At 44.9% G+C, this 11,929-nt stretch overlaps 1 protein-coding gene and 1 long non-coding RNA gene across 10 annotated transcripts; both read right to left on the reverse strand.

The window, feature by feature from the left end:
• Positions 1 to 239: 239 nt before the first annotated feature.
• Positions 240 to 1,624, reverse strand: LOC147963942 (uncharacterized). Its single transcript, XR_015609345.1, has 4 exons — positions 1,370 to 1,624; positions 1,078 to 1,289; positions 914 to 996; positions 240 to 820 (listed from the first exon to the last, which is right to left on the reverse strand). It is a non-coding gene; the product is annotated as an uncharacterized LOC147963942 (long non-coding RNA).
• Positions 1,625 to 3,699: 2,075 nt separating this feature from the next.
• Positions 3,700 to 11,399, reverse strand: LOC125513731 (uncharacterized). Of its 9 annotated transcripts, none has more exons than XR_015607219.1 (4): positions 10,839 to 11,399; positions 5,296 to 10,439; positions 4,820 to 5,121; positions 3,700 to 4,449 (listed from the first exon to the last, which is right to left on the reverse strand). XR_015607219.1 is itself a non-coding variant. In XM_087526579.1 (4 exons), the coding sequence occupies exon 3, from the start codon at positions 7,516 to 7,518 to the stop codon at positions 5,329 to 5,331; it is 2,190 nt and encodes a 729-aa protein (XP_087382705.1). In that variant the 5' UTR covers positions 7,519 to 9,035; positions 10,286 to 10,439; positions 10,839 to 11,399; the 3' UTR covers positions 4,467 to 5,121; positions 5,296 to 5,328. The 9 variants fall into 9 exon arrangements, 6 of the variants coding, with proteins under 6 accessions (XP_087382705.1, XP_087382706.1, XP_087382707.1 ...); XR_015607221.1 differs by having other exon boundaries at positions 3,702 to 4,449; positions 4,974 to 5,121; XR_015607220.1 differs by lacking the exon at positions 3,700 to 4,449 and having other exon boundaries at positions 4,467 to 4,897; positions 4,974 to 5,121.
• Positions 11,400 to 11,929: the final 530 nt, after the last annotated feature.

An 11,929-nucleotide genomic window follows, 5' to 3' on the forward strand; every position in this document is an offset into this window, starting at 1 on the left:
TACGCCGAACCGTTTGTGTTCACCTCAATCATCGCAAACGGTTCATCAGAGTGAACTGTATGTCGTATATCGCACACACCTTGACCTGGCTTCCCGTTTCTGTTGTTCTGTACAGATCAACCGTATGCCCTCATCGCACATGCAACTAAAATCTGAACCGTGTTTGATGTATCATCCATCGCAAACGTTTTGCACCTTTTTGACGGTTTTTTACATCACCATTTGCGATTAATGCATCGCACACAGTTTCATCAAAGGTTCTCTAATCGTAGTGTCGCGTTAGCAGCATCCTGCATTAGTGATAGTTTCACAAATAGCAAACACATAGTTCCACGTAGTTTCACAACCACTAGACACTACAAGAGCCAAGTATTCAAGAGCGGAATTACTTGCTCCTGCTTCTCTTGGAGGTACGGTCCTCGTTCCTCTTTGAATGAGTCTCTTCAGTCTTCTTCTTGGGCCATCGAGTAACCGGTCTCTGGAAAGGGTCCGGACTCAGCAAATTCTTCTTCTTTGGATTCCTCTTCGGCAGCTAAGATGGTTCAGATGATTGAGTTGGTGGAGGTCCATAATCTTCATCGTACTCCTCCCCATTGCTCTCATCCTCCTCGTCCTCATGATACTACTACTCCTCCCCTTCTTCATGTGTGGCCTCCTCATCCTCCTCCTCCTCCTCCTCCGCAACCAACCTAGAGGACGAGGGAACATGGCTCGATGAGCCGATGTGACCCTGTGTGGTTGCAGGATGATAAGCTTCAACCGACCCAGCTCCAGCACACCCAAGCAGGCCTACCAGCTTGCGACAACGCTTCACCAACTTCTGCACTCACAATGAAACAAGGGCATAATAAGTATCAGATTTATGATTGCAAGTGAACAAGATGCATCTGTTCCGAGGAGGCTGAAATTGTACCTTCATCGTCCCCCTCACTTTGTTCTCAGATTTTATGCTCCTCTCCCCATTCTGTGATCGACTGATTCTTCTACCGGCTCATCCTGCAAGGCATAGACCACAAGAAACATCATAATAAAGTCAAACGCAATGAAATCATGGGCACGAAGAACAAGCGCGCTCACATGTGGAGCGCTTGGCCGTCGGTGTCGGTCGGCGGGCCCGGTGGGGTATGCTGATACATCCCAAACTGCGTGGCCACTCGTTGTGGCAAGTGCCACTCGACGGCATACACACAAATCATGCACACGATGCACCGCCAAAGACCACTATCCGCATCGCACATCACGTTCAGATCGAAGTCCCACTCTCGGTCATGATACGACCACCAGTTTACCTATTACATGTACATTGGTAAGTTCCCACTCTCGGTCAAAAGTGGAATCAAAGAGAAAGGTGGTGAGCGAGTTCATATACCTGCGTATGCGTCAAAGCGTCCAACTCGTTGGTGTAGGTCTTATACGAAGTTTTGTTTAGGCCCATGTAGAGTTTGACAACGTCCCACTCGTAAGCTATGGTGGGGTGTTGAGTCTCGTCGCCGTCTTTGCTATAGGCACCCCATGGGCGTCTTGGCATCTTCCTCGGACGCCCCACCGGCAGCCGCTCCCACATCCAAATGGAGAGGGCCCAGACAAAGCCACCCATATTAGACTTGTCTCCTGTCCTCTTGGTTGCATCGTCAAGCTGCAAAACATCAAATGAGGATCAGATATAACAAAATGTCATGGACATACTTTCGTAGATAGGCAATGAGATACTCTCTTACCAAACGGTATAGGTAGGCGAGAGATGCGGTCCCCCATCTGTACCCTGCATCCCAGTCGGCTAGGAATAACAGATACGACCAGTTGGCAGAGTTCCCCAAGCGGTCTGGAAACACGACCTCCGTGAGAAGATACCACAGGTAGGCCCTCGCGTACCACTCCACAGTCGCCTCATCGGCGTCTTCGGAGCATGTATTCCGGTGCTCCGAGAGCCAGGGTAACGATACACCGGATGTACGGTTACCTTTAGCACCGGGGCAGTCGCCGGTGAGGGTGGTAACCCTCTGCTACCAGTTGGTCCTTTCCACTCGCCCGGTGAGTGCTTGACCCTCGATCGGCATGGCAGTAATCATCGACCAATCCTCGAGGGTCACCGTCATCTCCCCGCATGGCAGATGGAAAGAATGGGTCTCCGGTCCCCACTGGTCAATCAAAGCTGCCAGAGCTGCGCGGACAAGCGTCGGCGGCTGATGCTTGAACTGCAACACGAAACCCAACAGTCAGGCTCTCTTGAAGTACGGCGCGTAGCGCTCATCGTAGTCCATATTCCCGGCAACCCCATGACTCCTCATGCGCAGTGGCTGGAGCATCTGTTAATCAGAAAACTTTGATCAATATTTCCTTCATATTACTTACCACTCCGTTCTCTATGAAATGGGCACAACGACCCTTGTCAAATGCATAGTCAAGCATGGAGTACCGTGGGCCGATGTTGTCCGCAAGAGGTGCCCGCCTTAATAAAATTTCATAAACAAAAGCATCATAAGCATAAGCATACATAAACAAAAAAATGAAATTTCTTAGTTACATGAACTAGGGTTCATCTTCCAACATGCATATTCCTCCAACAACATCTACTACACATGATGGATCACATCATATCGGCATGCATCATATCAAAATAAAATCCTCCAACATGCATCATATCATCATTTTTAACATTTTTTTTAAATAGAGTTCATCTTGAATGTATTTTCTCCAAACAACATCTTCATATCATCATACCAACATGCATCATAAAACAAAACAAGTCCTCCCACATGCATTACATCATAATTTTTTTAACAAAAAAAAATTATGAACTAGGGTTCATCTTCACACTAACATATGAACTATTGATTAGAGTTCATATTCAATACCACTAGTTACTAAAGAACTAAGAACTGGAACTACAATCAAACTAAAACAATCCTAGGTGAAAAAAATTCCAATCTAAGTTCAAAAATATGAGGGATTCCAAGCAAATAATGCGTCGAATCGAAAGCAAGTTTGCAAAAACTACTTGGAGGGATCAGAGGAGCTTACGTTTCTCTCTTTGGGGCCATCTCGATCCGCAAAAACGATGAAGAAACGGTGAAGATCCGAGGGGGAGAGTGGAGGAGATGAAAGAGGGAGAAAGGGGCGAGGGAAAAAAAAGAAGAAACTGCCGACCGGGAAGGGGGAGGGGTGGGGAGATGGGCAGGGGCGCAGGGTCGGGCGAAATAACTGCTCGCACCCTACCGCCAAGGGTGTACCGCCAGCACCCCTGGCGGTAGGGTGCAACGAAGAGGGACGGCGGTCGTCTCCACGTGCTGACGTGGATTAGTACCCGATCCCTGGCGGTAGGATGTCTAACCCTACCGCCAGCACCCCTGGCGGTAAGAAAAAGGGTCAAATCCCGAAAAAATTCCCAACCGGGGTCAGATCCTGAATTTGTATGCGAGAAGGGTCAAAACACGAAATTTTGCCTCCCCCTGTACTTGTCTCCTGGCAGGAGCCATTGATGTTGATCTTCAGGAAATCTTCAGATGGCTTAGGCCAGTGATCGGTACACATGACACCAGTTTGCCTGCTCCTGCAAAAGATATACACATTGTATTATACTCCTATGTACAAGGGCAAAAGAACTACTATTATGCTCGATAAAAAGGTGATTAGTAAACTCGGTTACCTAGCGCAGGGCTGAAGTGGAGACCGCAGCAGGCAGAGGAGACAGGCACTCCAGCAACGACAGCATTGCGCGACTTCCAAAGATTTCATATAAGGGGAACGGAGTGCAAGGAGACATTGGCCTCTGGCTTTTTTTTTTTTTTGAACCGGGCATTGCCCCTTTCCATTATAACTGAATAACGGAAATACAACATTGGCCTCTGGCTGCAGCAAAGAATCCACAATTCCCAAAGCACGTACAGACCAATGAAGGCCCGAGACAACCAAACATCCAAGACACATACAGCGTTCCCAGGCACACTTGCATCAAGCATCCGCCTCTGGCGCACGCAGGCGCAACAAAGACTCAGAAAACATAAAGACTGAAGCTTTCCTTTCAACACTATCAGCGTGTCTTTACGCTTTGCCTGTATAAGAAAGGCAGCCACTGCAAGAGCAACCCAGCGGTTTTGTGAACAGTCTGTAAAGGAGAAACATGCAGCTTATGCTCGGAAATCAAATCCTTACGGCAACACCAACACAGCCAAGTAAGATGTCACTGACAAGCACCAGGTTGGTTTCTCTCCACGTTGTTTTCGTATATTTGCATTTTAGGAAGATATGACTGTCGCTCTCGTCAAGTCTATCCATATCAATTCCTCTGCACTTTAGGTTGGGAAGTGGAAAGGCTATCCTAATCTCCAAAGGAACATGCATATTTTCCTTGGCAATTTTTCGCTCCATATTTGTTCCAACAGCTGGTCGTACATGCAGCAGTCCAGCACTGACGTCTTCCTATCCAACAACAGTAATACTGACATCTCCCTGTCCAAGAATACATCAAAAGGCTCTTATTACATCCGTTGGGAAAAAGAACCTAGCTTGCCCAATGACTAGGTATAAATTGTTCAAAACACAACCGCGAATCAGATTAAAGCCTGAAGCTATAATTAAGTTGCATGTAAGAACAATGCAAGCTTATAAGATTCAGCAACATATATAAAAACTTGTGGCCTTGATAAGGATAAGTAAACAGCTAGCTAGCAGTAGCAGGCATAAATGTAAAGAAGATCGAACAACTTCTTGTTAATACATATAAGCAACTAGCCTATTATTACATCATCACGGGCACAATACAAGTTGAGCAGCTAGCTAGCCAAGCCAAAAAAAAAACATCATGAATTAAAGATCATACAAGGAAGGGAGAGTAGGAAGATAACCCCCCGCCTGATCAGTTCGAGCACCACCTCCCCACCCCCTCAATGGACCAGGCCTGAAAGAACCGACTACTGATATTTCTGGGCATTTATTTATTTACTGCAGACCGTAGTACAGGGCATTAACCTCACCATGGACAGTTGCTATTGCGATGATGAAGCAAGCAATGTCATGACTACCCTTTGCACATATAGCAATGTCTCCATAACTGACGACCGGAGTCTGTGCTGAAATAGATGTGCAGTGCATCAATATTGTTCAGACCACTCCTTGAATCTCCTGTTGGAGCAAAACTAGCTCAGTGTGAATGCGCCGTGATCTCAATGCACAAATCAATCATACATGCTGGCATGCATTTAAACAAGAAATGGTAAAGGTAATCGTTTTTATAACCAGAGATACAATACAAAATTGATGAACAAATATCAGATAAAATAGACTGAGTTTACCCACCACACCACACCAGCATGGAAGCAATCAATTAAGTCAAGTAGTAATGGACTCCTCCATATCAATTTGCCTACAGTATGGTATGCTAGCAGTAGTTAGCTCAAAAAGATGTCCTGCGCTGAAATCATCTTTGATAAGGCTGATACTGCGCTCCACGTCACCAGTACGCCGATGCGCCATCAGCAGCCAAACGAAAGTAATGAGCTCTCCCCCGGTGCTCAGGCGTCGGGCATGCTCTTCCGGACGGGACTTTCCAGCTGCATAGACGAGCATCCGCACCCACACCTTCTCTAGTATCGCCAGCTCGGCATTGATGCCCTGTTGATTTTCTAGCACCACCGTTTGCTCCTTCCAGAAGCCCAGACCAGGACCCTCATATTCTGAAGCCAACCACTCAAGAAAATTCTCCTTTCTGGAGGCAACATCGGCTGCTACCATAAAATCCTGCACCTTGCTGTTGGAGGAGGAGGCACCCCTGGACCAGTCTGAGGCAGCCGCTGCTACCATAAAATCCTGCACGTTGCTGCTCACGGGTAGCATGGCAGGTTGCGCCAGCAGCAGGTACAACATGTACTCAGATAGCCTCTTGCAGTTATCCATAAGACGCCGCCACCGCTGTGCTGCCTCTTGGTCTTGCTCTTGGACGGCCAGGTCAATCGGGAGCCGACCACTGCTGCTCACCATCATCGACTTCGCCACCTTGTGCATCACCACATCTGTCCAAATGTGTAGCGATAGCAAGGCCTTCTCGAAGGGGAGGACAAGTAGTGATCTATAAGCACTTGGAACGCAGATGCGCTCAGGAAGCCACCCCCTGTCATGACCTATTGTTTCATGGATAAGCTCCTTCATCTCCCTTGTGATGTGGGCATGCTTGGTGTTTCTTATCTTGTTCCACAGTTCACTAGCTCCAAATACGCCTGCCATCTTTGACATGATGACAGTGCTACTCCACCTTCTGTCCGTGCTTCTGCTTTTGTTGCAGCAGGAGCTCAAGAAGTTGTACTGTCCCATTGAGTTTGACCACCATGGCTTGGTCTCTGGTTGGATCCTCATGAACATAGGCCAGGCCACTCGAGTGAGCAGCACACGACACCATCCAGCTCGAGCTTCCAACAATGGCCACTCCAATGGTGACATGATCATCACAACGAAGAATGAGCAAGCTTCCAAGCAAACTGCTCCAATGAATAATATGTAGGTGATGGCAGCATCAACTCTACTTCTTCTGTAGTCGACATTGTTGTATACTGATGTTGTTTGCTCAGCATAGGCACTACTACTCACCATCATCTTGACATAGAGCACAAAGGCAATCACTATGGAGGCGAAGGAGACACACCGAAGGATGGCGCCAGACCTTGTTTGAATCACCCGAGATTTTGTGTAGAGGCTGTCATACATTATGCTAAGCTCGATCTCCGCCCTTTTGAAATTCAGTTGTGCATCCCCTCTCGGAACCTCCCGATCGTATTGATACAGAAAGTACTCGCGAGTTAAATCGTCCATGTCGAAGAGTTTCCGTCCAGCGAATATATCCCGCACGCCTCGCTCCCTGAGAAGAGCATACCTAACAATTTCTTGATAGGTCTGCTCTTTTCTTTCATTACTGAATCCTAGTCCAAATTGAAGGGATGCTTTCTTAGCTTCTGTGCTAGTGGAACTCCTGAGGCCTTCCTGGCTCCCCAACTTGAGTGCCCAAATCCTCTCCCCATACTTGATGATCCCATCAACGAACAACAATGCAGCCGAGATTAAAAGTTGGTAGTATGACAATGTTACCCATTTCCACAGCACATAGACAACTAGGCATGCTTGGCCTAGCAGCATCAGCAGGTGCCTCAACCACAGCTCATTGTCCTCCAATGAAAAAGCAGTCACAGTGTCCTGTCCTCCAAGATGGATAAGAAGGAATGGTGCCCACAATACCATGAGCTGATGAGGGGTTTCACTGGGCATTGATTTATGATGATCATCATTGTTGTCTGTGGTGGAAGTGGTAGCAACCTCACGTGAAAGAAGGCCCAGAGCATATGCTGCAGTGAAATCAGCTGATAGGTAAGACAACCATGTCATGATCCTAAGCAGCCTATGGTCGTGGCGGCGCCGAAGGCTGCCGGAGAAGAAGAGGAATAGTTGCAGGCAAAAGCTCAAGAGAATCAATACATGGATTTCCCAGTCGCTGAATAGTTGCATAATGGTAATGAACTTTGAAGCTTCTGCCATGGATCGACTTACGTACTCTTGGCAATCCTAGGTAGCCGGTTCTCTCTTGATTTGCAACTGCATGGACATCAGCGGTTTCTGATAATTAGATGCAATCAGGGTATGTTCTGCATCTAGCTAGCTAGACTAATTAAGCAAGAAAAATAACATCAGATAGCAGAGAATTCATGACTCATGACTAAAGTACTTTCGTCAAACTACATATTAAGTATGTTGACCGTGCCATATGCATGATGTGGGTAGGTAGGTAGATGATGTCTTCCATCTAGCATATTTTTTAGATTTTTATCCAAAATTTATTTTTCTGGGAAATTCTCGCAGTATTTTTAGGAGCTGTTTGGACATACATATATGCAGTTGAACGGATATATCCCAATCCCACATTTCTACTCTTCCTATCTACCTCTTAATCCAAACGGCGCCTTAATTTAGTAGTATCAGCATGACCTTGCAATGCAAACATAGCCTCTAATTACATGATGCTCAGCAAAAACCTAGCAATATATAATATATGTGAAAATTGGAATTGGTGTATCAAGGCATACCTGTTGGCTGAGACACTGAATACTCCAGTAATTCCGTACTGAGCACCCAGCTCACATGCACCGCCTTTAACTGGATATATGTGTGCCTATCGTATGATCATATCTATTGAATGTTATAGGTGGGATGATTTCATCCGTGTCATCATTATATACATGTGCTCAGATATCATCGAGATACCTAGCAGGTGTTGCAAGCTAGGGTCTTTATTCCTTTCTCTTTTTCGGATAATGATTCCCTTCTCTTTTTAGACAGTGGAAGCATTTATCGATTATATTCCTTTCTTGTACTAGAAGCCATAGAAAAGTCGGGGCACAATTATCTGCATAAATTAAGTGAACTCTGACTAACAAAAGTAAGCCTTCAAATGAAACAAGTTTTCAGAAAAGTACTTACGCATGGTCTTTATTTTCTGTGCAGTGTTCTGTGACCCCTATTTTCGAAACATACCCTTGACCCAACTGTAGTTTGATCTAATTTTTTTTTTACTTGTTCGGATGGGAATAATATTAAAGCATAAACAAAGAGCAAAATTAGATTGGTATTTCTATGATCTGGAGCAGAAGATCAATAGATTGTTTGCATAAGCCTACTGAAGATGTAAGAAAATGTTGTGATAATAAATAGTAGCACTGACTATGATAGGTATTCCAGATCTTGTAGCTTTGCTTTCCTTGGATGCCTTAGCAAGTTGATTCTTGCTCAAAGCAAGAGAATTATTGATCTAGCCTTCTTTCCCATCATCCTTATTGCAAATCCTTTTCCTTTACCTTAGACCCAGGTTTCCTCTCCACTTGTTTAACATCCATTGACTTTTTCTTTGCAGGAGATTCATCGGGTTCTTCACTCCAAGCATGACATTTCAGTCTCATCAATTTCCTCTCCCAACGATAAATTCTCAGAACCAGACAACTAGTGTTGTCTTGATCATCATTCCTTTCTCAGATTCAAGTGCTTGCTTCCATCTCTCACTCCTTTTTGGATTATAAAACCAAACATCAGTATTCTGGTACTTCATACAACTATACAAGAGTTAAAAGGACTGTCGTGAGACACCACTCTTTTGATCATTGGATAGTACCAATCTGTTCTTGCAAATATAGGTGAAATTTACTATGATATGCTATTGTCAACTATAGGAAGAATATCCAGTCAATATATCAAAAAAATCAGTGGTCTACTATTTGTGTTCCCTTTTCAGAAAGTTCATTTTTCTCTTTGTCCAGAAAAGTACATATAACTATGAAGTACGGAAAGAAAAGGTGAGAAATAGACATGGTAGGGAATACAGAAGTAGAATGGAAATGGAAAAAGGCGAGGCAAGAAAAAAGGTGTTCAGCTACAGTACAACAGAATAAGCTAATAAACATGTCACTTGTTGCGTATTACAGAATTTCGAGTGCTCATATTCTAGTAGATGAAAATGTATTACTCCTTAAACACAGTTTCCAAAACAATTGACAAGGTGGTGTGAGTGTATCATCTCAAGAGGTAGCAACGTCAGTTTCACAGCGAAGTTGGAAATGTTCCTAGAGTCCCAAAGGAAGGTAGCATACACACACCGTGGGTAGTTAGTTTGTGGCAATGTCCAATTAGTAATTTCTAGACACATGAAGGTGATAGAAATGAATGACAACAATGCGAAAAAGGGAAGCATGAGTTCTCAGTGTTCTCCAACCAGTTTGATGTGCTAAACGTGTATTCAGAGTCATATACTCATCCCAACTGAGCTAATTACGCTTTATTTTGGGTTCAGGCCACAACAAACAGCTTCAATTAATACTCTTTGGGTTCAGGTCACAATGACAAGCAGCTTCAACTAACCCAAAAAAGAACTATAACAAAAATAAATATATTATTATCTTTCTATGTTCTACTACTGAACATTCTGATTAATATTCTGAACCAAATCAAAGAGTAGCATATGGTTCAAAGATAAAATAGTTCATTTTTTGAAGTGAGATCATGATCCCATTTCTGTTATGATCAATGGAAGTAACAGTGTCCTGCGGTCTTACAACTTGGAACAGGTACATAACAGAGTGATCTCACATACAGCTTTTGGAGAAAACATACACCCTACTGCTGATCTGTAACAGCAGAAGGTAGAGTAGCATTTGTACACTAGATAGTGTAAATTTGAAATTTTAACCAGGCTGAGTCAACTCTACCTCTTACCTACCAGAAGACATTTAAATAAAGTACCATAAAGACCAGTCAGTACCTCTATAGCCCCAGTCTTCATTGATGGCTTCTGTCGGGCGCAGCCGCACCACCCCCTCGACAGCAACCACTGTGGGCCAGTTCTTTTCGACTTGTTCCACTCTTAGCCTATTCACAATAGAGTAAGCTTGAAGGTATTCTGGCAGAGCTGTCACCTGCAGATAGAGTAGAATAAACCCAGGGCTTGAGATCTCTATACAGTTTGAACAACAATGACAGTAAACATCAAATCTAGAACTGGTAATCTTGTAAGAATTAGTATCAATAAAACAGATACTGCATTTTATTTCCGATAAACCACAAAGGGGATGAGAATATTAGTTTGACTGTGTAAGTTATGTGATCATGCAACAACGGTAGCTACTGTGTTTACTTTTGTGAAGAAAGAAATATCAATACAGCAGCAACTACTCTACTCCACAGAGTACATTACAATGATCAGGACTTCGCAGCTACGAGATCATAAACCGATGTTCCTCTAGGTTTGCAACAATAACAATGATAACAACCAAAGGTGCCACCAACGACATCAAAAAAAGAAATGACTCACTCACCTGGACCATGCCGGATGAGTCGCGGACAAGGTGAGGCCCACGTGGGAGCAGCGGAGGGTGATCCAGCCACAGGGTCTAGGACCAGGAAAGTAGCGAGGCGCGAAGGGCTAGGCGAACACCAGACGCAGCATTTCATAAGAACAAAGACTGCGACATTTCATCGAACAGGACGCGGGCAAGGGTGAGCTGATGAATCTTGACAAGAGAGAACGGTACGTGGGAAGCCGAATATTGGTCCGGAGTGATTCTGGCGGGTAGTGACAGGTGAAGAACGGCGGCGGAGGCGGAAGTAAGAGGAGGCGAGAAGCTGAAGCGTGGCAGCGGCGGCGGTGGCGGCAGGTGGGAAGGAGGAGAGGGATGAAGCGTGGGAGAGGCACGAGAATGCGGAAGCGTGCTAGGAGGAGGATGCGCGGGAGAGGGAGAGGGAGGCGCCATGGCGGGAGGAGGACGGCGACGCGGAGAGCAAGGAGAGCGCGAGGAGGGAGACTGTGAGAGGCGGAGCGGATAGACGAGGTGTTGGGAGAGTGTTGTGTGTTTGACGACTCGAGGACTCCCGGTTGGCCGTTGGATCAGGAATCAACGTATTCTTCAGATTCCATTTGATGAGTGATGAAACCATGTCTGCGGGCGCCCAATTGTGGATTGGGTTAATCATCTGAATTTTTTTCGTTGAGATGGTGGGGGATGATCAGCTTGCTTGCGAGGTAAGAAAAGGTCGCTCGAAATGCTTCCTGATGCAAAGGGCTTTCATGTTGCCCAGCTGTTCTAAGGAGTAAGGCCCGCCTCAACTCTAAGGATTGGCTTGCTTTAACGGTGTGCAGCTCGAAAAGCTTCAGATCAACACTCTTAGAAGTTTGGGCCTTCTTTGGTTTACATGATAGAAATAGGAAAAATATAGGAAGTGAGATGGCATGCATCTCGATTCTTATAAAGCATTTGATGCATAGAATATGAATTATTTTATTGAGTGTGACTAATTTTTTTTCTTTAAAATGTGAAGGATTGCTTTCTCTCCTGCATGGGAATAGAAATCCATTCCTACAATTCAAAGGCCTTCATAAAAAAAATTCCTTTGGAAATCCTATCCTATA

Source organism: Triticum urartu, chromosome 6A (genome assembly GCF_056163025.1).
Source record: "Triticum urartu cultivar PI428250 chromosome 6A, HENAU_Tu73, whole genome shotgun sequence".
Taxonomy (NCBI): Eukaryota; Viridiplantae; Streptophyta; class Magnoliopsida; order Poales; family Poaceae; genus Triticum; species Triticum urartu.

Bases quoted from the DNA above. Each gene is read 5' to 3' on its own strand.
- LOC125513731 (XM_087526579.1), bottom strand. From the start codon at position 7,518: ATGGCAGAAGCTTCAAAGTTCATTACCATTATGCAACTATTCAGCGAC.